The sequence below is a fragment of the Drosophila miranda genome, unplaced genomic scaffold, assembly GCF_003369915.1.
Source record: "Drosophila miranda strain MSH22 unplaced genomic scaffold, D.miranda_PacBio2.1 Contig_AX13_pilon, whole genome shotgun sequence".
Taxonomy (NCBI): domain Eukaryota; kingdom Metazoa; phylum Arthropoda; class Insecta; order Diptera; family Drosophilidae; genus Drosophila; species Drosophila miranda.
The window spans coordinates 1-26,748 of NW_022881658.1; the positions used below are offsets into that span (position 1 = coordinate 1).

Here is a 26,748-nt window from a genome sequence, read left to right on the forward strand (position 1 = left end):
CCTTGTCCACTCCCACAATGAGTAGGCATAGCAAAGATCTCAATGACAGCGAAAGTAACCATATCGAACAGCAGAGCTCCTTCCATGGCAGGTAGTGCCATCGAGCAAGAGGGTGCCTTCTATTCACATAGCTGGTGTCAAAGCCATAGTTCCCCTACTAGAAAAACTCAATTATACAGCGGGGGTGGACAGCTTCAAAACGAAAAGCACCCGGGGAACGGTATCAGAATTCAATGCGTTGATATGAACGCCCATAGGAAAATAACACAACTCCTCCACGACCAAAAGTTGCTAATGCATACGCACCAGCCAAACGGTCAGCGTGGTGCACGCTATATTCTGAGACACCTGCACTACTCGACGACGAATGAGTGGATTTTGCTGAATTAAAAAAAAGGGCCTTCGTCGTCAGATTCTGCGCCAATATGAAGCATGTAGTTACAGGAAGGCCAATAAACATGTTTGAGTTAGAGATTGAGCAGAAAAGGGATGGCTCGCATGACGAAATACTAAAAATAAATGTATTAGGAGGCCAGTCAGTGGCATTTGAAAAAAAGCTGCCACCCAGGAATCCCCTGCAATGCCACAGGTGCCAGGCCTATGGTCACACCAAAAATTATTGCCGGAACGAGCCCAAATGCATGAAGTGTGCCAGAGGCCACCTCTCAACCGAATGCACGAAGCCAGACACACCCCAGCCAAGTGCGCAAACTGCGACGGGGATCACGTCAGCAGCTTTAAGGTTGTCCAGCCTTTAAAGCGGCCAGAAGCAGGCTCAAGGTCAATAAAATGATCAATGAGGATAGACTCACAAAGCAAGCTATAGGGAGACCCAGCGTATGGGAGGAGATATCCAAACGTCCTCAAACATTCCGAGTGGCCCCATTTCCAGCAGGTAGCCATCGCAGGGATGTGAGTGGCTGTGACGAGGGCCGAAGTGGACCAGTGAGGGGCTTCACAAACCCTTTCTCTGGCAGAAATGTCCAACCAAAGCCCAGCCACCATAGTACCGAAATCAAGAGAAGGCTTACCAAGATTAAGAACAGAGAAAAGAGAAAACAAACACCCAGCCAAAAAAAGGATAAAGTAGGGAAAGGACGGAGAGCTCCTATAGCCGTGGACATGAATCCCAACCCAGCCGCCAGCCTTCTGGAGAAATTCCAGAATAGACTGCGAGAAGAGCAGATTGCACTCTCGCAGTCCTTGAAAACTATGGCAGTGGGTCCGGCCGAACCGGAAAGCAAGCGATTTGAAGAAAGGCTGAACAAGATCGAAGCCAGCATAAGTGACATCCTGGCTGCCATCAGTCAACTAGGCAGTCTAGTGCAGAGCCTTCCCTCCAACGGCAAAGTGAACAAGTCCGTGCCTCTCAGGGCAGACAGAGATAACAGCAACCAAATGGAAGAAGACAACTAAAATGACTTATGTTAATATCACAGACAACATAGACAACCAGCCAATACAAACTTAATTCATGCACACAAACAACAGCAGCAACAACAACAATTCCAATACGTTAAGGGTAGCCTTTTGGAATGCCTGTGGAATAAAAAATAAAATGATTGAATTAGAAACTCATATGACAAATGCGAACATACACATAATGATGGTCATCGAAACAAGGGTCAAACAGGATGCAACTTTATTACAAATACCGAACTACCTGACATATCACGCTGCCAATCCAAACAATCATAAAAAAGGAGGCGTCGTCACTTATGTAAAAGACAACATTAGACATGCCGCGCTTGAGCCAATACAGACCGAATTTCTTCAAAGTGCACCAATAGTAATTATCCCCAACACAAACAATAGAAAAGACATGACTGTAGTTGCATCAACATATTGTCCACCCAGCTTCAATTGGTCAAAAAGTCATTTTAGATCGTTACTACAGCATTTTGACAACATAATAGGGGGTACCTCTGGCTTCCTTTGCTGCGGGGACTGGAACGCAAAGCACCCATGGTGGGGGAACGCCAGATCCTGCAAAAGAGGCCGTGCCCTAATGGAAGCCGTCAACTTTGGAGCCAGATACAATATCTTGGCCACAGGAGGTGCCACTCACTACCCATACGACAGCAGAAAAAGACCCTCGGCCATTGACTTTGCAGTTTGTGGTGGCTTGACAAGACATAGGCTGAAAATCCATTCATGTAGCAGTCTGGACTCCGATCACCTGCCAATAACCATCGAAATGTGTATAAATGGGGCCGACACATTCACCCAAAGTTCTATAGGCAGACGACTAATTACAAAGAAGACAAATATTAACAGAGTAAAAGAGCACTTGGAACAGACCATAAACTTAAACACGGAAATTCACTCGGGACTGGATATTGACGACGCAGTAAATATACTGACTACAAACATACAAGACGCGGTAAAACTAGCCACTAAAAATGTAAACTCCAATCAAGGACACAGACCTGGGAATTCAAACAGACAACGAAGGATGGACAAAGCACGCTACAAACTAGACGATGAAACTAGAGCTCTTCTGCAAATAAAAAACGAACTGAACCTCAGATTTAAAATATTCCGCACAGAAGAGGCTAAAAAACTGTACAAGGCCGCCCAGAACACCCTCAGGAAAAAATTACAAAAATTAAAAACAAACAACATTAATCAGCAATTTGAAGGTATAAACACGCAAGACAGATACAAAATGGCAAAGCTCTGGAAAGTAACAAATACAATCAAGAGACAGCCACAACCAAACTGGCCCATTTGCACGCAGACGGGGAACTCTAACCAACGACCCGTATGGACCAAGAGTAACGAAGAGAAAGCCGAGGTATTTGTCTCTCACTTTGAAGAACGATTCAAACCCAGACATACAAGCTCAGAAAAGGAACGCGAGACGACACAAAAAGACCTAGACATTGAGAAACAGAAGCTGACGGATGCAGCAACAAAGACACAAACACGTCCTCTCAGACCATTTACACTCCCAGAACTGACAACCGAAATCAAAAACTTGATCTCAAATAAATCCCCAGGCAATGACAGAATAGACAATGTGTTAATCAAGGCTCTCCCAAAGAAAGCCCTACTATACATCCTCCTGATCTTCAACTCAATGTTGAGATTGGGACACTTCCCGCAAGCTTGGAAACACGCCACAATCACATTACTTCTGAAGCCAAATAAGCCTGCTCAGTCGGTAACATCCTATCGCCCAATCAGTCTCCTTTCGGGATTGGCTAAAACCTTTGAAAAACTCTTTATCAAACGATTATTTGATTTTGAGGATTTCTCTAGAGCCCTTCCCACACATCAATTTGGGTTTCGAAAAGAACATGCCACTGAACAACAGCTAGCAAGAGTAACGCAATTCATTATGGGGGCCTTCGAAGAAAAACAATACTGCTCAGCTGTTTTTATAGATATATCTGAAGCGTTTGATAGAGTATGGCACACCGGTTTGCTATATAAGCTATCAAAACTGGTGTCTCTTCAGGCCTTCAAGCTACTAGAAAGCTACCTAAATGAAAGGACCTTCGAAGTAATTACCAACAATGGTATTACATCGAGAATTGGAAAAATAAAAGCCGGTGTTCCTCAGGGCAGCAATTTAGGTCCTCTTCTATACAGCATCTACTCATCTGACGTTCCGCTACCAAACTGCTTGAATGGATATCACCCCACTTCGATACCGGTGTTGAGGGAAAAAAACAGGATGTTAGCTACGTATGCAGATGACACAATTATTATGAGCAGAGCGGACTTCCCCCTGACTGCGGCAAAAATGAACGAACAATACCTAAATAAGTTCAGTGTTTGGGCTAAAAAATGGGAAATGGGCATTAACGAAAAGAAAACAGCCCACGTATTTTTCACATTGAACAAACTTAGCAAAACACAGCAAGAAAGTACGCCTAAGTTAAATGGACAAAGAATTCCTAACAAATTCAAACAAATGTATCTTGGGGTTACGCTCGATAGGAAACTTAGCCTTAACCACCATGTCAAAGCCATTATAAATAAGACAAGAACTGCGTCAATAAAACTTGATTGGATTATTGGCTGCAAAAGCCGGCTTGCCAAAGACTGCAAAGTGACCATCCTAAAACAATTAATCATGCCAATTTGGTATTATGCTTTTCCAGTCTGGGGTGCTCTGGCTTCCGACTCATTAGTGAAAAAGATACAAACACTCCAAAACAAACTAGTGAGGAGGGCAGTTAGGGCCACAAGATATACAAGAAACGACAATATCAGAAGTGTATACAATATCAAAACTGTCGAGGAGGTTTACGAGAAGGCTAGCGGCCGTCTCGCTAATTCACTCGTGGATCACTCAAACTCCGAAGTGGCCAGACTGCTGACCAACCCCCATGTCCCTAATAGATTGAAATCTAGCCGCCACAGATATGACAATCAACTCCGGAAGTTTATCCTCCCGCGTTGTAATGGACAACGTCAGGAACAGCAAAATCCAGATCTGGATCCGAACCGATACTATTCCGAAGCTGAGCGCAAAGTTATAGTAGAGAAGTATGTACCCATCCTGAGGAAAGGACTTCCTACTCTGCTGAGGTTAGAAAACGAAGAACAGGAAAGACTGGAAAAGGCTAAAATGGACAATAGAGAGGCCGAACGGAAGAAAAAACCATACAAACACCCGGACAGATTCTGCGAACTACAAATAAACGTGTACAGAAAAATGTATGCTCAAGGGAAATATACTAGGGAAACAATACTTGAAAGAATCAGGGGCCAACCATTGGGTATACAAAGAATTATAGTGCCAGACCACAGAGGGGATGAAGAGGAAGGCGTCCTCCAGCCGAATGGTTAAGACTTGATCCAATGGTAGAGCAAAAATCCAGAAAGTATAAACCTACAATTAAAACTAATTAAAAGCAGCCAAAACATAACTTAAACCGCTCACCAAATCACCTCCAAGCAAACCAATCAAAACCTGCAAATAAAATACAATCAAAATCAGCCAAAACAGAAATAAACTCGCTCACCAAATTCAACGCACACCTCCAAATAAACCAATTGAACCTGCAAATAAAATACAATTAAAATCTGTCAAAACACAAATTAATTTACTTACCACGCTAGCTTCCAAACAAACCAATCAAAACCTGCAAATAAAATACAATCAAAATCAGCCAAAACATAAATAGACTCGCTTACCAAATACAACGCAAACCTCCAAATATAACCAATTGAACCTGCAAATAAAATACAATTAAAATCAGTAAAAACACAAATTAATTTACTTACCACGCTAGCTTCCAAACAAACCAATCAAAACCTGCAAATGGAATACAATCAAAATCAGCCAAAACAGAAATAAACTCGCTTACCAAAATTAACGCACACCTTCAAATAAACCAATTGAACCTGCAAATAAAATACAATTAAAATCAGTCAAAACACAATTTAATTTACTTACCACGCTAGCTTCCAAACAAACCAATCAAAACCTGCAAATGGAATACAATCAAAATCAGCCAAAACAGAAATAAACTCGCTTACCAAATTCAACGCACACCTTCAAATAAACCAATTGAACCTGCAAATAAAATACAATTAAAATCAGTCAAAACACAATTTAATTTACTTACCACGCTAGCTTCCAAACAAACCAATCAAAACCTGCAAATAAAATACAATCAAAATCAGCCAAAACAGAAATAAACTCGCTTACCAAATTCAACGCACACCTTCAAATAAACCAATTGAACCTGCAAATAAAATACAATTAAAATCTGTCAAAACACAAATTAATTTACTTACCACGCTAGCTTCCAAACAAACCAATCAAAACCTGCAAATAAAATACAATCAAAATCAGCCAAAACATAAATAGACTCGCTTACCAAATACAACGCAAACCTCCAAATATAACCAATTGAACCTGCAAATAAAATACAATTAAAATCAGTCAAAACACAAATTAATACTTACCACGCTAGCTTCCAAACAAACCAATCAAAACCTGCAAATAAAATACAATCAAAATCAGCCAAAACAGAAATAAACTGACTTACCAAATTCAACGCAAACCTCTAAATAAATTAATTTAGCCTGCAAATAAAATGTAGCTAAAATTAACCAAAGGAAAAGCACAAATAGACTTACTTACCAAACTCAACGCAAACCTCCCAATGGACCAATCGAACCTAAAGAAGCATATGCGCCGCCGTTCTTCTTAGAGCTGCATCGGTTGGATTCGGCCAGGAAAAGAGGGACGAGGCGATGCCGCGCTTGCGTTGCCGATGCTTGGAGGTCTCCCTGTCGTCCATACCTCCGTTTCGCACCGGATGAGGGGTCCAGGAGCGGCGTCACAAAATTTTTATGCCTAAGCCAGAAAAAAGAAAACACAAGCCGATCTTAACTTACCTTTTGTTTACAAGAGCAAATTGATAACTGTCTAGTATTTTTCTGTCTGTTATTATCAATGTTACCGTAAAGTAAAAAAAAATACCTAAATGTTAAAAAAATGTTAAATGTTTCCATAAATAATGTTATATGTTGCCAATAGTAATAAGAACATTAATAAATAAAGCTTCAGGTCACTCTAAAGTGCCCTGAGCCAGTCAAACCATTAAAACTGACACCTTACCACCTGAAATGTAAATAAATAAAGTTAAAATCATCACAAAAAATCATTAAAAGCCAATAAACTACCCACCAAATCTATCATGTATTGGCGTACAAAATAACTATTTACATAACAATCAATGTCAGTAAATACGCAAACAAGTTGTAGACATCAAGCGCAACAGCCAGTGAAAATAAAACAAACATCAGTCATCAAAAGCCAACAAATAAAACAATAAACTACTTACCTTGATTGCTGACACCTTACCATCAAACCAGCAAAAAATAAAACTGCAGATATAATAAGATTTCAATTGACGTAAAAACAATTAAAATCACTTTTTCTTTTTCACACCAATTTTCTTTAAACCTGAAAATAAAACACTATACTCATTAAAAGTCAACAAATATAACAACATAAATTACCTAACTTGACTGCTTACACTCTATTACCAAACCTGCAAATATAATAAAATTAAATTCAGCCAAAATACAATTTAAAACACTTACCAAATCTGCCGCAAACCTAAAAAAATAAAAAACAACTAAAAAAAAAAAAAAAGAGCCAACAAATATAACAACATAAACTACACAAAATTACATACAAATTATTACAAAGCTGAAGACAAAACCTGCCAATTAAATAAATAAAACACATATGGTGTACGAAATTAACTGTATGTACATAATAAATGTACATATGTCAGCAACTAAGCAAGCAGCCAGAAGACATCCCAACGCAACATCCAGTGAATCAACTTGAAAATAAAATAATTATATTCATTAAAAGTCAACAAATATAAAAACATAATTTACTTAACTTGATTGCCGACACTCCATTACCAACAAAATATAAACCTGCAAATAAAATAAAATTAATTTCATTTTAATTTCCACAAACAACGCATCCCGGGTGGCCGGACCAGCAGCCACTCGGCCGAGTGAGCCATTAATCAACGACTGTTGACCAACGCATCCACAAACAATGCATCCCGGGTGGCCGGACCAGCAGCCACTCGGCCGAGCGAGCCAATAATCAACGACTGTTGACCAACGCATCCACAAACAATGCATCCCGGGTGGCCGGATCAGCAGCCACTCGGTCGAGCGAGCCAATAATCAACGACTGTTGACCAACGCATCCACAAACAATGCATCCCGGGTGGCCGGACATGCAGCCACTCGGTCGAGCGAGCCAATCTGAATTTAGTCTAAAATTAAAATAAAGCAAAAAAAAAAAGTAATAAATTGTAACCAATAGTAATTTGATAAATAACGTACTACATAAGAAATCGATAACTCTGTTAGATTAATATGTTGCCAAAACTCTTCATGTGTCAGTCCTAATGTTAAATGTTGCTAGTCTTAGGTAATAAGAACATTAATAAATAAAGCTTCAGGTCACTCTAAAGTGCCCTGAGCCAGTCAAACCATTAAAAAGCCAGTCAAACCATTAAAAAAAAAACCATTAAAAATTAAAATTAAATGAGCCAGTCAAACCATTAAATTAATAAAATAAAACATAAAAAAATACTACAATCAAAGGCCACTAAAGGTATTAAATAAAAGCAATTAAAAACAAACAAAGAGGTGCTGTGCAAAAAGAACAAAATTTTTCTCTGGAGAACCACATGGATAAGAAAATGGCGGACCATGTACAGATGGAAGAAACAAACATGAAGCCCAGCCCCGATTCGGACAAACCAACTGTTGCGCATAGGAAACCAACAGGTGGGTGCATCTCAATTTCGTCCAACTCGGATCCCGAGGGGTGCTCCCCCCCGAGAGCCGGGTCGAGAGCCTCTTTTCCATTTTCCATAACTGTTCCCACGCAGCGTCACGGCCAGCAACATGTTGAGCCAACGTCAGACCCGCTACATATAAATGTAGCTGAAACCAACAATCCTAAACATGTTGCTGAAGACGAAGTAGAGATGACATCAGACCTGCTACATGTAAATGTAGAGAACAAACAAAAACGGGTTGCTGAAAATGAAACAAATAAAGAAAACTATATATCACAAGCCAGTAATAAAAATAAATCGTCCACAAATAAAATTAAAGCCAAAAAAAACTTATTTCAACCACTAACTCAGGCATCTCCCCCAACAATGACCATGAGTAGATCTTCACCCCTGACGGAGCTAGAAAATAGCAATGACTTGGTTAAAAATTGGCTCAGGGATATGCCAATGACTAGGACCCTCAACACGGCAGTCATCCCTGCCCCCGTTATTACCCCCGGTAAAAGATTGAATAGGGACATGGACAGCACTGATGAGGACAACTCCTCCATCGGCACACCGAGAATGGACCTTGATCTTGACCTTAACACCCCAAAATTCCAAAGCATCGCCGCCAAAAAGTTTGCCTCCGATTTCAAGAAGGTAAAAAATCACAACTCCACAGAGGCAAACAGGCTATCAACGTCACCTCCCAAGAAGAAAGGTAATGACACTGGGGTGTCACACGTCGTCCCTGTGCCAAACGAAAATGCTCAGCCTTGTCCACTCCCCACAATGAGTAGGCATAGCAAAGATCTCAATGACAGCGAAAGTAACCATATCGAACAGCCAGAGCTCCTTCCATGGCAGGTAGTGCCATCGAGCAAGAGGGTGCCTTCTATTCACATAGCTGGTGTCAAAGCCATAGTTCCCCTACTAGAAAAACTCAATTATACAGCGGGGGTGGACAGCTTCAAAACGAAAAGCACCCCGGGGAACGGTATCAGAATTCAATGCGTTGATATGAACGCCCATAGGAAAATAACACAACTCCTCCACGACCAAAAGTTGCTAATGCATACGCACCAGCCAAACGGTCAGCGTGGTGCACGCTATATTCTGAGACACCTGCACTACTCGACGACGAATGAGTGGATTTTTGCTGAATTAAAAAAAAGGGCCTTCGTCGTCAGATTCTGCGCCAATATGAAGCATGTAGTTACAGGAAGGCCAATAAACATGTTTGAGTTAGAGATTGAGCAGAAAAGGGATGGCTCGCATGACGAAATACTAAAAATAAATGTATTAGGAGGCCAGTCAGTGGCATTTGAAAAAAAGCTGCCACCCAGGAATCCCCTGCAATGCCACAGGTGCCAGGCCTATGGTCACACCAAAAATTATTGCCGGAACGAGCCCAAATGCATGAAGTGTGCCAGAGGCCACCTCTCAACCGAATGCACGAAGCCCAGACACACCCCAGCCAAGTGCGCAAACTGCGACGGGGATCACGTCAGCAGCTTTAAGGGTTGTCCAGCCTTTAAAGCGGCCAGAAGCAGGCTCAAGGTCAATAAAATGATCAATGAGGATAGACTCACAAAGCAAGCTATAGGGAGACCCAGCGTATGGGAGGAGATATCCAAACGTCCTCAAACATTCCGAGTGGCCCCATTTCCAGCAGGTAGCCATCGCAGGGATGTGAGTGGCTGTGACGAGGGCCGAAGTGGACCAGTGAGGGGCTTCACAAACCCTTTCTCTGGCAGAAATGTCCAACCAAAGCCCAGCCACCATAGTACCGAAATCAAGAGAAGGCTTACCAAGATTAAGAACAGAGAAAAGAGAAAACAAACACCCAGCCAAAAAAAGGATAAAGTAGGGAAAGGACGGAGAGCTCCTATAGCCGTGGACATGAATCCCAACCCAGCCGCCAGCCATCTGGAGAAATTCCAGAATAGACTGCGAGAAGAGCAGATTGCACTCTCGCAGTCCTTGAAAACTATGGCAGTGGGTCCGGCCGAACCGGAAAGCAAGCGATTTGAAGAAAGGCTGAACAAGATCGAAGCCAGCATAAGTGACATCCTGGCTGCCATCAGTCAACTAGGCAGTCTAGTGCAGAGCCTTCCCTCCAACGGCAAAGTGAACAAGTCCGTGCCTCTCAGGGCAGACAGAGATAACAGCAACCAAATGGAAGAAGACAACTAAAATGACTTATGTTAATATCACAGACAACATAGACAACCAGCCAATACAAACTTAATTCATGCACACAAACAACAGCAGCAACAACAACAATTCCAATACGTTAAGGGTAGCCTTTTGGAATGCCTGTGGAATAAAAAATAAAATGATTGAATTAGAAACTCATATGACAAATGCGAACATACACATAATGATGGTCATCGAAACAAGGGTCAAACAGGATGCAACTTTATTACAAATACCGAACTACCTGACATATCACGCTGCCAATCCAAACAATCATAAAAAAGGAGGCGTCGTCACTTATGTAAAAGACAACATTAGACATGCCGCGCTTGAGCCAATACAGACCGAATTTCTTCAAAGTGCACCAATAGTAATTATCCCCAACACAAACAATAGAAAAGACATGACTGTAGTTGCATCAACATATTGTCCACCCAGCTTCAATTGGTCAAAAAGTCATTTTAGATCGTTACTACAGCATTTTGACAACATAATAGGGGGTACCTCTGGCTTCCTTTGCTGCGGGGACTGGAACGCAAAGCACCCATGGTGGGGGAACGCCAGATCCTGCAAAAGAGGCCGTGCCCTAATGGAAGCCGTCAACTTTGGAGCCAGATACAATATCTTGGCCACAGGAGGTGCCACTCACTACCCATACGACAGCAGAAAAAGACCCTCGGCCATTGACTTTGCAGTTTGTGGTGGCTTGACAAGACATAGGCTGAAAATCCATTCATGTAGCAGTCTGGACTCCGATCACCTGCCAATAACCATCGAAATGTGTATAAATGGGGCCGACACATTCACCCAAAGTTCTATAGGCAGACGACTAATTACAAAGAAGACAAATATTAACAGAGTAAAAGAGCACTTGGAACAGACCATAAACTTAAACACGGAAATTCACTCGGGACTGGATATTGACGACGCAGTAAATATACTGACTACAAACATACAAGACGCGGTAAAACTAGCCACTAAAAATGTAAACTCCAATCAAGGACACAGACCTGGGAATTCAAACAGACAACGAAGGATGGACAAAGCACGCTACAAACTAGACGATGAAACTAGAGCTCTTCTGCAAATAAAAAACGAACTGAACCTCAGATTTAAAATATTCCGCACAGAAGAGGCTAAAAAACTGTACAAGGCCGCCCAGAACACCCTCAGGAAAAAATTACAAAAATTAAAAACAAACAACATTAATCAGCAATTTGAAGGTATAAACACGCAAGACAGATACAAAATGGCAAAGCTCTGGAAAGTAACAAATACAATCAAGAGACAGCCACAACCAAACTGGCCCATTTGCACGCAGACGGGGAACTCTAACCAAAGACCCGTATGGACCAAGAGTAACGAAGAGAAAGCCGAGGTATTTGTCTCTCACTTTGAAGAACGATTCAAACCCAGACATACAAGCTCAGAAAAGGAACGCGAGACGACACAAAAAGACCTAGACATTGAGAAACAGAAGCTGACGGATGCAGCAACAAAGACACAAACACGTCCTCTCAGACCATTTACACTCCCAGAACTGACAACCGAAATAAAAAACTTGATCTCAAATAAATCCCCAGGCAATGACAGAATAGACAATGTGTTAATCAAGGCTCTCCCAAAGAAAGCCCTACTATACATCCTCCTGATCTTCAACTCAATGTTGAGATTGGGACACTTCCCGCAAGCTTGGAAACACGCCACAATCACATTACTTCTGAAGCCAAATAAGCCTGCTCAGTCGGTAACATCCTATCGCCCAATCAGTCTCCTTTCGGGATTGGCTAAAACCTTTGAAAAACTCTTTATCAAACGATTATTTGATTTTGAGGATTTCTCTAGAGCCCTTCCCACACATCAATTTGGGTTTCGAAAAGAACATGCCACTGAACAACAGCTAGCAAGAGTAACGCAATTCATTATGGGGGCCTTCGAAGAAAAACAATACTGCTCAGCTGTTTTTATAGATATATCTGAAGCGTTTGATAGAGTATGGCACACCGGTTTGCTATATAAGCTATCAAAACTGGTGTCTCTTCAGGCCTTCAAGCTACTAGAAAGCTACCTAAATGAAAGGACCTTCGAAGTAATTACCAACAATGGTATTACATCGAGAATTGGAAAAATAAAAGCCGGTGTTCCTCAGGGCAGCAATTTAGGTCCTCTTCTATACAGCATCTACTCATCTGACGTTCCGCTACCAAACTGCTTGAATGGATATCACCCCACTTCGATACCGGTGTTGAGGGAAAAAAACAGGATGTTAGCTACGTATGCAGATGACACAATTATTATGAGCAGAGCGGACTTCCCCCTGACTGCGGCAAAAATGAACGAACAATACCTAAATAAGTTCAGTGTTTGGGCTAAAAAATGGGAAATGGGCATTAACGAAAAGAAAACAGCCCACGTATTTTTCACATTGAACAAACTTAGCAAAACACAGCAAGAAAGTACGCCTAAGTTAAATGGACAAAGAATTCCTAACAAATTCAAACAAATGTATCTTGGGGTTACGCTCGATAGGAAACTTAGCCTTAACCACCATGTCAAAGCCATTATAAATAAGACAAGAACTGCGTCAATAAAACTTGATTGGATTATTGGCTGCAAAAGCCGGCTTGCCAAAGACTGCAAAGTGACCATCCTAAAACAATTAATCATGCCAATTTGGTATTATGCTTTTCCAGTCTGGGGTGCTCTGGCTTCCGACTCATTAGTGAAAAAGATACAAACACTCCAAAACAAACTAGTGAGGAGGGCAGTTAGGGCCACAAGATATACAAGAAACGACAATATCAGAAGTGTATACAATATCAAAACTGTCGAGGAGGTTTACGAGAAGGCTAGCGGCCGTCTCGCTAATTCACTCGTGGATCACTCAAACTCCGAAGTGGCCAGACTGCTGACCAACCCCCATGTCCCTAATAGATTGAAATCTAGCCGCCACAGATATGACAACCAACTCCGGAAGTTTATCCTCCCGCGTTGTAATGGACAACGTCAGGAACAGCAAAATCCAGATCTGGATCCGAACCGATACTATTCCGAAGCTGAGCGCAAAGTTATAGTAGAGAAGTATGTACCCATCCTGAGGAAAGGACTTCCTACTCTGCTGAGGTTAGAAAACGAAGAACAGGAAAGACTGGAAAAGGCTAAAATGGACAATAGAGAGGCCGAACGGAAGAAAAAACCATACAAACACCCGGACAGATTCTGCGAACTACAAATAAACGTGTACAGAAAAATGTATGCTCAAGGGAAATATACTAGGGAAACAATACTTGAAAGAATCAGGGGCCAACCATTGGGTATACAAAGAATTATAGTGCCAGACCACAGAGGGGATGAAGAGGAAGGCGTCCTCCAGCCGAATGGTTAAGACTTGATCCAATGGTAGAGCAAAAATCCAGAAAGTATAAACCTACAATTAAAACTAATTAAAAGCAGCCAAAACATAACTTAAACCGCTCACCAAATCACCTCCAAGCAAACCAATCAAAACCTGCAAATAAAATACAATCAAAATCAGCCAAAACAGAAATAAACTCGCTCACCAAATTCAACGCACACCTCCAAATAAACCAATTGAACCTGCAAATAAAATACAATTAAAATCAGTCAAAACACAAATTAATTTACTTACCACGCTAGCTTCCAAACAAACCAATCAAAACCTGCAAATAAAATACAATCAAAATCAGCCAAAACATAAATAGACTCGCTTACCAAATACAACGCAAACCTCCAAATATAACCAATTGAACCTGCAAATAAAATACAATTAAAATCAGTAAAAACACAAATTAATTTACTTACCACGCTAGCTTCCAAACAAACCAATCAAAACCTGCAAATGGAATACAATCAAAATCAGCCAAAACAGAAATAAACTCGCTTACCAAAATTAACGCACACCTTCAAATAAACCAATTGAACCTGCAAATAAAATACAATTAAAATCAGTCAAAACACAATTTAATTTACTTACCACGCTAGCTTCCAAACAAACCAATCAAAACCTGCAAATGGAATACAATCAAAATCAGCCAAAACAGAAATAAACTCGCTTACCAAATTCAACGCACACCTTCAAATAAACCAAATGAACCTGCAAATAAAATACAATTAAAATCAGTCAAAACACAATTTAATTTACTTACCACGCTAGCTTCCAAACAAACCAATCAAAACCTGCAAATAAAATACAATCAAAATCAGCCAAAACAGAAATAAACTCGCTTACCAAATTCAACGCACACCTTCAAATAAACCAATTGAACCTGCAAATAAAATACAATTAAAATCTGTCAAAACACAAATTAATTTACTTACCACGCTAGCTTCCAAACAAACCAATCAAAACCTGCAAATAAAATACAATCAAAATCAGCCAAAACATAAATAGACTCGCTTACCAAATACAACGCAAACCTCCAAATATAACCAATTGAACCTGCAAATAAAATACAATTAAAATCAGTCAAAACACAAATTAATACTTACCACGCTAGCTTCCAAACAAACCAATCAAAACCTGCAAATAAAATACAATCAAAATCAGCCAAAACAGAAATAAACTGACTTACCAAATTCAACGCAAACCTCTAAATAAATTAATTTAGCCTGCAAATAAAATGTAGCTAAAATTAACCAAAGGAAAAGCACAAATAGACTTACTTACCAAACTCAACGCAAACCTCCCAATGGACCAATCGAACCTGTAAATAGAAAATAATTAAAATCAGTCAAAACAAAGGTTAAAAATCCAATAAATATAACAACACAAATTACCTAACTGGATTCCTGACACTTGATCACCAAACCTACAAAACATAAACCTGAAAATAAAACAATATTAAAATCAGCCAGGAGTTTCATATCATCCACAGAAAGAAGCATATGCGCCGCCGTTCTTCTTAGAGCTGCATCGGTTGGATTCGGCCAGGAAAAGAGGGACGAGGCGATGCCGCGCTTGCGTTGCCGATGCTTGGAGGTCTCCCTGTCGTCCATACCTCCGTTTCGCACCGGATGAGGGGTCCAGGAGCGGCGTCACAAAATTTTTATGCCTAAGCCAGAAAAAAGAAAACACAAGCCGATCTTAACTTACCTTTTGTTTACAAGAGCAAATTGATAACTGTCTAGTATTTTTCTGTCTGTTATTATCAATGTTACCGTAAAGTAAAAAAAAAATACCTAAATGTTAAAAAAATGTTAAATGTTTCCATAAATAATGTTATATGTTGCCAATAGTAATAAGAACATTAATAAATAAAGCTTCAGGTCACTCTAAAGTGCCCTGAGCCAGTCAAAAAAAAAAAACAAACCAATCAAAACCTGCAAATAAAATACAATCAAAATCAGCCAAAACATAAATAGACTCGATTACCAAATACAACGCAAACCTCCAAATATAACCAATTGAACCTGCAAATAAAATACAATTAAAATCAGTAAAAACACAAATTAATTTACTTACCACGCTAGCTTCCAAACAAACCAATCAAAACCTGCAAATGGAATACAATCAAAATCAGCCAAAACAGAAATAAACTCGCTTACCAAAATTAACGCACACCTTCAAATAAACCAATTGAACCTGCAAATAAAATACAATTAAAATCAGTCAAAACACAATTTAATTTACTTACCACGCTAGCTTCCAAACAAACCAATCAAAACCTGCAAATGGAATACAATCAAAATCAGCCAAAACAGAAATAAACTCGCTTACCAAATTCAACGCACACCTTCAAATAAACCAATTGAACCTGCAAATAAAATACAATTAAAATCAGTCAAAACACAATTTAATTTACTTACCACGCTAGCTTCCAAACAAACCAATCAAAACCTGCAAATAAAATACAATCAAAATCAGCCAAAACAGAAATAAACTCGCTTACCAAATTCAACGCACACCTTCAAATAAACCAATTGAACCTGCAAATAAAATACAATTAAAATCTGTCAAAACACAAATTAATTTACTTACCACGCTAGCTTCCAAACAAACCAATCAAAACCTGCAAATAAAATACAATCAAAATCAGCCAAAACATAAATAGACTCGCTTACCAAATACAACGCAAACCTCCAAATATAACCAATTGAACCTGCAAATAAAATACAATTTAAAATCAGTCAAAACACAAATTAATACTTACCAATCATATTACAACCATACCAAACTCAACGCAAACCTCCCAATGGACCAATCGAACCTGTAAATAGAAAATAATTAAAATCAGTCAAAACAAAGGTTAAAAATCCAATAAATATAACAACACAAATTACCTAACTGGATTCCTGACACTTGATCACCAAACCTACAAAACATAAACCTGAAAATAAAACAATATTAAAATCAGCCAGGAGTTTCATATCATCCACAGAAAGAAGCATATGCGCCGCCGTTCTTCTTAGAGCTGCATCGGTTGGATTCGGCCAGGAAAAGAGGGACGAGGCGATGCCGCGCTTGCGTTGCCGATGCTTGGAGGTCTCCCTGTCGTCCATACCTCCGTTTCGCACCGGATGAGGGGTCCAGGAGCGGCGTCACAAAATTTTTATGCCTAAGCCAGAAAAAAGAAAACACAAGCCGATCTTAACTTACCTTTTGTTTACAAGAGCAAATTGATAACTGTCTAGTATTTTTCTGTCTGTTATTATCAATGTTACCGTAAAGTAAAAAAAAATACCTAAATGTTAAAAAAATGTTAAATGTTTCCATAAATAATGTTATATGTTGCCAATAGTAATAAGAACATTAATAAATAAAGCTTCAGGTCACTCTAAAGTGCCCTGAGCCAGTCAAACCATTAAAAGCCAGTCAAACCATTAAAAAGTCAAACCATTAAAAAAAAAGCCAGTCAAACCATTAAATTAATAAAATAAAACATAAAAAAATACTACAATCAAAGGCCACTAAAGGTATTAAATAAAAGCAATTAAAAACAAACAAAGAGGTGCTGTGCAAAAAGAACAAAATTTTTCTCTGGAGAACCACATGGATAAGAAAATGGCGGACCATGTACAGATGGAAGAAACAAACATGAAGCCCAGCCCCGATTCGGACAAACCAACTGTTGCGCATAGGAAACCAACAGGTGGGTGCATCTCAATTTCGTCCAACTCGGATCCCGAGGGGTGCTCCCCCCCGAGAGCCGGGTCGAGAGCCTCTTTTCCATTTTCCATAACTGTTCCCACGCAGCGTCACGGCCAGCAACATGTTGAGCCAACGTCAGACCCGCTACATATAAATGTAGCTGAAACCAACAATCCTAAACATGTTGCTGAAGACGAGGTAGAGATGACATCAGACCTGCTACATGTAAATGTAGAGAACAAACAAAAACGGGTTGCTGAAAATGAAACAAATAAAGAAAACTATATATCACAAGCCAGTAATAAAAATAAATCGTCCACAAATAAAATTAAAGCCAAAAAAAACTTATTTCAACCACTAACTCAGGCATCTCCCCCAACAATGACCATGAGTAGATCTTCACCCCTGACGGAGCTAGAAAATAGCAATGACTTGGTCAAAAATTGGCTCAGGGATATGCCAATGACTAGGACCCTCAACACGGCAGTCATCCCTGCCCCCGTTATTACCCCCGGTAAAAGATTGAATAGGGACATGGACAGCACTGATGAGGACAACTCCTCCATCGGCACACCGAGAATGGACCTTGATCTTGACCTTAACACCCCAAAATTCCAAAGCATCGCCGCCAAAAAGTTTGCCTCCGATTTCAAGAAGGTAAAAAATCACAACTCCACAGAGGCAAACAGGCTATCAACGTCACCTCCCAAGAAGAAATGTAATGACACTGGGGTGTCACACGTCGTCCCTGTGCCAAACGAAAATGCTCAGCCTTGTCCACTCCCCACAATGAGTAGGCATAGCAAAGATCTCAATGACAGCGAAAGTAACCATATCGAACAGCCAGAGCTCCTTCCATGGCAGGTAGTGCCATCGAGCAAGAGGGTGCCTTCTATTCACATAGCTGGTGTCAAAGCCATAGTTCCCCTACTAGAAAAACTCAATTATACAGCGGGGGTGGACAGCTTCAAAACGAAAAGCACCCCGGGGAACGGTATCAGAATTCAATGCGTTGATATGAACGCCCATAGGAAAATAACACAACTCCTCCACGACCAAAAGTTGCTAATGCATACGCACCAGCCAAACGGTCAGCGTGGTGCACGCTATATTCTGAGACACCTGCACTACTCGACGACGAATGAGTGGATTTTTGCTGAATTAAAAAAAAGGGCCTTCGTCGTCAGATTCTGCGCCAATATGAAGCATGTAGTTACAGGAAGGCCAATAAACATGTTTGAGTTAGAGATTGAGCAGAAAAGGGATGGCTCGCATGACGAAATACTAAAAATAAATGTATTAGGAGGCCAGTCAGTGGCATTTGAAAAAAAGCTGCCACCCAGGAATCCCCTGCAATGCCACAGGTGCCAGGCCTATGGTCACACCAAAAATTATTGCCGGAACGAGCCCAAATGCATGAAGTGTGCCAGAGGCCACCTCTCAACCGAATGCACGAAGCCCAGACACACCCCAGCCAAGTGCGCAAACTGCGACGGGGATCACGTCAGCAGCTTTAAGGGTTGTCCAGCCTTTAAAGCGGCCAGAAGCAGGCTCAAGGTCAATAAAATGATCAATGAGGATAGACTCACAAAGCAAGCTATAGGGAGACCCAGCGTATGGGAGGAGATATCCAAACGTCCTCAAACATTCCGAGTGGCCCCATTTCCAGCAGGTAGCCATCGCAGGGATGTGAGTGGCTGTGACGAGGGCCGAAGTGGACCAGTGAGGGGCTTCACAAACCCTTTCTCTGGCAGAAATGTCCAACCAAAGCCCAGCCACCATAGTACCGAAATCAAGAGAAGGCTTACCAAGATTAAGAACAGAGAAAAGAGAAAACAAACACCCAGCCAAAAAAAGGATAAAGTAGGGAAAGGACGGAGAGCTCCTATAGCCGTGGACATGAATCCCAACCCAGCCGCCAGCCTTCTGGAGAAATTCCAGAATAGACTGCGAGAAGAGCAGATTGCACTCTCGCAGTCCTTGAAAACTATGGCAGTGGGTCCGGCCGAACCGGAAAGCAAGCGATTTGAAGAAAGGCTGAACAAGATCGAAGCCAGCATAAGTGACATCCTGGCTGCCATCAGTCAACTAGGCAGTCTAGTGCAGAGCCTTCCCTCCAACGGCAAAGTGAACAAGTCCGTGCCTCTCAGGGCAGACAGAGATAACAGCAACCAAATGGAAGAAGACAACTAAAATGACTTATGTTAATATCACAGACAACATAGACAACCAGCCAATACAAACTTAATTCATGCACACAAACAACAGCAGCAACAACAACAATTCCAATACGTTAAGGGTAGCCTTTTGGAATGCCTGTGGAATAAAAAATAAAATGATTGAATTAGAAACTCATATGACAAATGCGAACATACACATAATGATGGTCATCGAAACAAGGGTCAAACAGGATGCAACTTTATTACAAATACCGAACTACCTGACATATCACGCTGCCAATCCAAACAATCATAAAAAAGGAGGCGTCGTCACTTATGTAAAAGACAACATTAGACATGCCGCGCTTGAGCCAATACAGACCGAATTTCTTCAAAGTGCACCAATAGTAATTATCCCCAACACAAACAATAGAAAAGACATGACTGTAGTTGCATCAACATATTGTCCACCCAGCTTCAATTGGTCAAAAAGTCATTTTAGATCGTTACTACAGCATTTTGACAACATAATAGGGGGTACCTCTGGCTTCCTTTGCTGCGGGGACTGGAACGCAAAGCACCCATGGTGGGGGAACGCCAGATCCTGCAAAAGAGGCCGTGCCCTAATGGAAGCCGTCAACTTTGGAGCCAGATACAATATCTTGGCCACAGGAGGTGCCACTCACTACCCATACGACAGCAGAAAAAGACCCTCGGCCATTGACTTTGCAGTTTGTGGTGGCTTGACAAGACATAGGCTGAAAATCCATTCATGTAGCAGTCTGGACTCCGATCACCTGCCAATAACCATCGAAATGTGTATAAATGGGGCCGACACATTCACCCAAAGTTCTATAGGCAGACGACTAATTACAAAGAAGACAAATATTAACAGAGTAAAAGAGCACTTGGAACAGACCATAAACTTAAACACGGAAATTCACTCGGGACTGGATATTGACGACGCAGTAAATATACTGACTACAAACATACAAGACGCGGTAAAACTAGCCACTAAAAATGTAAACTCCAATCAAGGACACAGACCTGGGAATTCAAACAGACAACGAAGGATGGACAAAGCACGCTACAAACTAGACGATGAAACTAGAGCTCTTCTGCAAATAAAAAACGAACTGAACCTCAGATTTAAAATATTCCGCACAGAAGAGGCTAAAAAACTGTACAAGGCCGCCCAGAACACCCTCAGGAAAAAATTACAAAAATTAAAAACAAACAACATTAATCAGCAATTTGAAGGTATAAACACGCAAGACAGATACAAAATGGCAAAGCTCTGGAAAGTAACAAATACAATCAAGAGACAGCCACAACCAAACTGGCCCATTTGCACGCAGACGGGGAACTCTAACCAACGACCCGTATGGACCAAGAGTAACGAAGAGAAAGCCGAGGTATTTGTCTCTCACTTTGAAGAACGATTCAAACCCAGACATACAAGCTCAGAAAAGGAACGCGAGACGACACAAAAAGACCTAGACATTGAGAAACAGAAGCTGACGGATGCAGCAACAAAGACACAAACACGTCCTCTCAGACCATTTACACTCCCAGAACTGACAACCGAAATCAAAAACTTGATCTCAAATAAATCCCCAGGCAATGACAGAATAGACAATGTGTTAATCAAGGCTCTCCCAAAGAAAGCCCTACTATACATCCTCCTGATCTTCAACTCAATGTTGAGATTGGGACACTTCCCGCAAGCTTGGAAACACGCCACAATCACATTACTTCTGAAGCCAAATAAGCCTGCTCAGTCGGTAACATCCTATCGCCCAATCAGTCTCCTTTCGGGATTGGCTAAAACCTTTGAAAAACTCTTTATCAAACGATTATTTGATTTTGAGGATTTCTCTAGAGCCCTTCCCACACATCAATTTGGGTTTCGAAAAGAACATGCCACTGAACAACAGCTAGCAAGAGTAACGCAATTCATTATGGGGGCCTTCGAAGAAAAACAATACTGCTCAGCTGTTTTTATAGATATATCTGAAGCGTTTGATAGAGTATGGCACACCGGTTTGCTATATAAGCTATCAAAACTGGTGTCTCTTCAGGCCTTCAAGCTACTAGAAAGCTACCTAAATGAAAGGACCTTCGAAGTAATTACCAACAATGGTATTACATCGAGAATTGGAAAAATAAAAGCCGGTGTTCCTCAGGGCAGCAATTTAGGTCCTCTTCTATACAGCATCTACTCATCTGACGTTCCGCTACCAAACTGCTTGAATGGATATCACCCCACTTCGATACCGGTGTTGAGGGAAAAAAACAGGATGTTAGCTACGTATGCAGATGACACAATTATTATGAGCAGAGCGGACTTCCCCCTGACTGCGGCAAAAATGAACGAACAATACCTAAATAAGTTCAGTGTTTGGGCTAAAAAATGGGAAATGGGCATTAACGAAAAGAAAACAGCCCACGTATTTTTCACATTGAACAAACTTAGCAAAACACAGCAAGAAAGTACGCCTAAGTTAAATGGACAAAGAATTCCTAACAAATTCAAACAAATGTATCTTGGGGTTACGCTCGATAGGAAACTTAGCCTTAACCACCATGTCAAAGCCATTATAAATAAGACAAGAACTGCGTCAATAAAACTTGATTGGATTATTGGCTGCAAAAGCCGGCTTGCCAAAGACTGCAAAGTGACCATCCTAAAACAATTAATCATGCCAATTTGGTATTATGCTTTTCCAGTCTGGGGTGCTCTGGCTTCCGACTCATTAGTGAAAAAGATACAAACACTCCAAAACAAACTAGTGAGGAGGGCAGTTAGGGCCACAAGATATACAAGAAACGACAATATCAGAAGTGTATACAATATCAAAACTGTCGAGGAGGTTTACGAGAAGGCTAGCGGCCGTCTCGCTAATTCACTCGTGGATCACTCAAACTCCGAAGTGGCCAGACTGCTGACCAACCCCCATGTCCCTAATAGATTGAAATCTAGCCGCCACAGATATGACAATCAACTCCGGAAGTTTATCCTCCCGCGTTGTAATGGACAACGTCAGGAACAGCAAAATCCAGATCTGGATCCGAACCGATACTATTCCGAAGCTGAGCGCAAAGTTATAGTAGAGAAGTATGTACCCATCCTGAGGAAAGGACTTCCTACTCTGCTGAGGTTAGAAAACGAAGAACAGGAAAGACTGGAAAAGGCTAAAATGGACAATAGAGAGGCCGAACGGAAGAAAAAACCATACAAACACCCGGACAGATTCTGCGAACTACAAATAAACGTGTACAGAAAAATGTATGCTCAAGGGAAATATACTAGGGAAACAATACTTGAAAGAATCAGGGGCCAACCATTGGGTATACAAAGAATTATAGTGCCAGACCACAGAGGGGATGAAGAGGAAGGCGTCCTCCAGCCGAATGGTTAAGACTTGATCCAATGGTAGAGCAAAAATCCAGAAAGTATAAACCTACAATTAAAACTAATTAAAAGCAGCCAAAACATAACTTAAACCGCTCACCAAATCACCTCCAAGCAAACCAATCAAAACCTGCAAATAAAATACAATCAAAATCAGCCAAAACAGAAATAAACTCGCTCACCAAATTCAACGCACACCTCCAAATAAACCAATTGAACCTGCAAATAAAATACAATTAAAATCTGTCAAAACACAAATTAATTTACTTACCACGCTAGCTTCCAAACAAACCAATCAAAACCTGCAAATAAAATACAATCAAAATCAGCCAAAACATAAATAGACTCGCTTACCAAATACAACGCAAACCTCCAAATATAACCAATTGAACCTGCAAATAAAATACAATTAAAATCAGTAAAAACACAAATTAATTTACTTACCACGCTAGCTTCCAAACAAACCAATCAAAACCTGCAAATGGAATACAATCAAAATCAGCCAAAACAGAAATAAACTCGCTTACCAAAATTAACGCACACCTTCAAATAAACCAATTGAACCTGCAAATAAAATACAATTAAAATCAGTCAAAACACAATTTAATTTACTTACCACGCTAGCTTCCAAACAAACCAATCAAAACCTGCAAATGGAATACAATCAAAATCAGCCAAAACAGAAATAAACTCGCTTACCAAATTCAACGCACACCTTCAAATAAACCAATTGAACCTGCAAATAAAATACAATTAAAATCAGTCAAAACACAATTTAATTTACTTACCACGCTAGCTTCCAAACAAACCAATCAAAACCTGCAAATAAAATACAATCAAAATCAGCCAAAACAGAAATAAACTCGCTTACCAAATTCAACGCACACCTTCAAATAAACCAATTGAACCTGCAAATAAAATACAATTAAAATCTGTCAAAACACAAATTAATTTACTTACCACGCTAGCTTCCAAACAAACCAATCAAAACCTGCAAATAAAATACAATCAAAATCAGCCAAAACATAAATAGACTCGCTTACCAAATACAACGCAAACCTCCAAATATAACCAATTGAACCTGCAAATAAAATACAATTAAAATCAGTCAAAACACAAATTAATACTTACCACGCTAGCTTCCAAACAAACCAATCAAAACCTGCAAATAAAATACAATCAAAATCAGCCAAAACAGAAATAAACTGACTTACCAAATTCAACGCAAACCTCTAAATAAATTAATTTAGCCTGCAAATAAAATGTAGCTAAAATTAACCAAAGGAAAAGCACAAATAGACTTACTTACCAAACTCAACGCAAACCTCCCAATGGACCAATCGAACCTGTAAATAGAAAATAATTAAAATCAGTCAAAACAAAGGTTAAAAATCCAATAAATATAACAACACAAATTACCTAACTGGATTCCTGACACTTGATCACCAAACCTACAAAACATAAACCTGAAAATAAAACAATATTAAAATCAGCCAGGAGTTTCATATCATCCACAGAAAGAAGCATATGCGCCGCCGTTCTTCTTAGAGCTGCATCGGTTGGATTCGGCCAGGAAAAGAGGGACGAGGCGATGCCGCGCTTGCGTTGCCGATGCTTGGAGGTCTCCCTGTCGTCCATACCTCCGTTTCGCACCGGATGAGGGGTCCAGGAGCGGCGTCACAAAATTTTTATGCCTAAGCCAGAAAAAAGAAAACACAAGCCGATCTTAACTTACCTTTTGTTTACAAGAGCAAATTGATAACTGTCTAGTATTTTTCTGTCTGTTATTATCAATGTTACCGTAAAGTAAAAAAAAATACCTAAATGTTAAAAAAATGTTAAATGTTTCCATAAATAATGTTATATGTTGCCAATAGTAATAAGAACATTAATAAATAAAGCTTCAGGTCACTCTAAAGTGCCCTGAGCCAGTCAAACCATAAAAAGTGCCCTGAGCCAGTCAAACCATTAAAACAGTCAAACCATTAAAAAGTCAAACCATTAAAAAAAAAGCCAGTCAAACCATTAAATTAATAAAATAAAACATAAAAAAATACTACAATCAAAGGCCACTAAAGGTATTAAATAAAAGCAATTAAAAACAAACAAAGAGGTGCTGTGCAAAAAGAACAAAATTTTTCTCTGGAGAACCACATGGATAAGAAAATGGCGGACCATGTACAGATGGAAGAAACAAACATGAAGCCCAGCCCCGATTCGGACAAACCAACTGTTGCGCATAGGAAACCAACAGGTGGGTGCATCTCAATTTCGTCCAACTCGGATCCCGAGGGGTGCTCCCCCCCGAGAGCCGGGTCGAGAGCCTCTTTTCCATTTTCCATAACTGTTCCCACGCAGCGTCACGGCCAGCAACATGTTGAGCCAACGTCAGACCCGCTACATATAAATGTAGCTGAAACCAACAATCCTAAACATGTTGCTGAAGACGAGGTAGAGATGACATCAGACCTGCTACATGTAAATGTAGAGAACAAACAAAAACGGGTTGCTGAAAATGAAACAAATAAAGAAAACTATATATCACAAGCCAGTAATAAAAATAAATCGTCCACAAATAAAATTAAAGCCAAAAAAAACTTATTTCAACCACTAACTCAGGCATCTCCCCCAACAATGACCATGAGTAGATCTTCACCCCTGACGGAGCTAGAAAATAGCAATGACTTGGTCAAAAATTGGCTCAGGGATATGCCAATGACTAGGACCCTCAACACGGCAGTCATCCCTGCCCCCGTTATTACCCCCGGTAAAAGATTGAATAGGGACATGGACAGCACTGATGAGGACAACTCCTCCATCGGCACACCGAGAATGGACCTTGATCTTGACCTTAACACCCCAAAATTCCAAAGCATCGCCGCCAAAAAGTTTGCCTCCGATTTCAAGAAGGTAAAAAATCACAACTCCACAGAGGCAAACAGGCTATCAACGTCACCTCCCAAGAAGAAATGTAATGACACTGGGGTGTCACACGTCGTCCCTGTGCCAAACGAAAATGCTCAGCCTTGTCCACTCCCCACAATGAGTAGGCATAGCAAAGATCTCAATGACAGCGAAAGTAACCATATCGAACAGCCAGAGCTCCTTCCATGGCAGGTAGTGCCATCGAGCAAGAGGGTGCCTTCTATTCACATAGCTGGTGTCAAAGCCATAGTTCCCCTACTAGAAAAACTCAATTATACAGCGGGGGTGGACAGCTTCAAAACGAAAAGCACCCCGGGGAACGGTATCAGAATTCAATGCGTTGATATGAACGCCCATAGGAAAATAACACAACTCCTCCACGACCAAAAGTTGCTAATGCATACGCACCAGCCAAACGGTCAGCGTGGTGCACGCTATATTCTGAGACACCTGCACTACTCGACGACGAATGAGTGGATTTTTGCTGAATTAAAAAAAAGGGCCTTCGTCGTCAGATTCTGCGCCAATATGAAGCATGTAGTTACAGGAAGGCCAATAAACATGTTTGAGTTAGAGATTGAGCAGAAAAGGGATGGCTCGCATGACGAAATACTAAAAATAAATGTATTAGGAGGCCAGTCAGTGGCATTT

At 40.6% G+C, this 26,748-nt stretch overlaps 1 protein-coding gene and 4 long non-coding RNA genes across 13 annotated transcripts; 1 reads left to right on the top strand and 4 right to left on the bottom strand.

The window, feature by feature from the left end:
* Positions 1 to 5,066: 5,066 nt before the first annotated feature.
* LOC117195243 lies at positions 5,067 to 5,965 on the bottom strand. Of its 3 annotated transcripts, none has more exons than XR_004474997.1 (3): positions 5,929 to 5,965; positions 5,758 to 5,878; positions 5,067 to 5,189 (listed from the first exon to the last, which is right to left on the bottom strand). It is a non-coding gene; the product is annotated as an uncharacterized LOC117195243 (long non-coding RNA). The 3 variants fall into 3 exon arrangements; XR_004474999.1 differs by having other exon boundaries at positions 5,758 to 5,788; positions 5,841 to 5,944; XR_004474998.1 differs by having other exon boundaries at positions 5,078 to 5,099; positions 5,152 to 5,189; positions 5,758 to 5,944.
* Positions 5,966 to 8,056: 2,091 nt separating this feature from the next.
* LOC117195244 lies at positions 8,057 to 15,781 on the top strand. 3 transcript variants are annotated; one of them, XM_033399871.1, is made up of 2 exons: positions 8,057 to 8,295; positions 8,400 to 11,823. In XM_033399871.1, exon 2 carries the CDS (start codon positions 8,499 to 8,501, stop codon positions 10,485 to 10,487), a length of 1,989 nt encoding a protein of 662 aa, XP_033255762.1. In that variant the 5' UTR covers positions 8,057 to 8,295; positions 8,400 to 8,498; the 3' UTR covers positions 10,488 to 11,823. The 3 variants fall into 3 exon arrangements, with proteins under 3 accessions (XP_033255762.1, XP_033255763.1, XP_033255764.1); XM_033399872.1 differs by lacking the exon at positions 8,400 to 11,823 and adding an exon at positions 15,362 to 15,781 and having other exon boundaries at positions 8,068 to 8,295; XM_033399873.1 differs by lacking the exon at positions 8,400 to 11,823 and adding an exon at positions 15,386 to 15,781 and having other exon boundaries at positions 8,069 to 8,295.
* LOC117195246 lies at positions 14,138 to 15,036 on the bottom strand. 3 transcript variants are annotated; one of them, XR_004475001.1, is made up of 3 exons: positions 15,000 to 15,036; positions 14,829 to 14,949; positions 14,138 to 14,260 (listed from the first exon to the last, which is right to left on the bottom strand). It is a non-coding gene; the product is annotated as an uncharacterized LOC117195246 (long non-coding RNA). The 3 variants fall into 3 exon arrangements; XR_004475003.1 differs by having other exon boundaries at positions 14,829 to 14,859; positions 14,912 to 15,015; XR_004475002.1 differs by having other exon boundaries at positions 14,149 to 14,170; positions 14,223 to 14,260; positions 14,829 to 15,015.
* Positions 15,081 to 17,315, bottom strand: LOC117195249. Its single transcript, XR_004475010.1, has 3 exons — positions 16,791 to 17,315; positions 16,681 to 16,717; positions 15,081 to 15,119 (listed from the first exon to the last, which is right to left on the bottom strand). It is a non-coding gene; the product is annotated as an uncharacterized LOC117195249 (long non-coding RNA).
* Positions 17,316 to 23,441: 6,126 nt separating this feature from the next.
* LOC117195247 lies at positions 23,442 to 24,340 on the bottom strand. Of its 3 annotated transcripts, none has more exons than XR_004475004.1 (3): positions 24,304 to 24,340; positions 24,133 to 24,253; positions 23,442 to 23,564 (listed from the first exon to the last, which is right to left on the bottom strand). It is a non-coding gene; the product is annotated as an uncharacterized LOC117195247 (long non-coding RNA). The 3 variants fall into 3 exon arrangements; XR_004475006.1 differs by having other exon boundaries at positions 24,133 to 24,163; positions 24,216 to 24,319; XR_004475005.1 differs by having other exon boundaries at positions 23,453 to 23,474; positions 23,527 to 23,564; positions 24,133 to 24,319.
* Between the last annotated feature and the right edge of the window lie 2,408 nt (positions 24,341 to 26,748).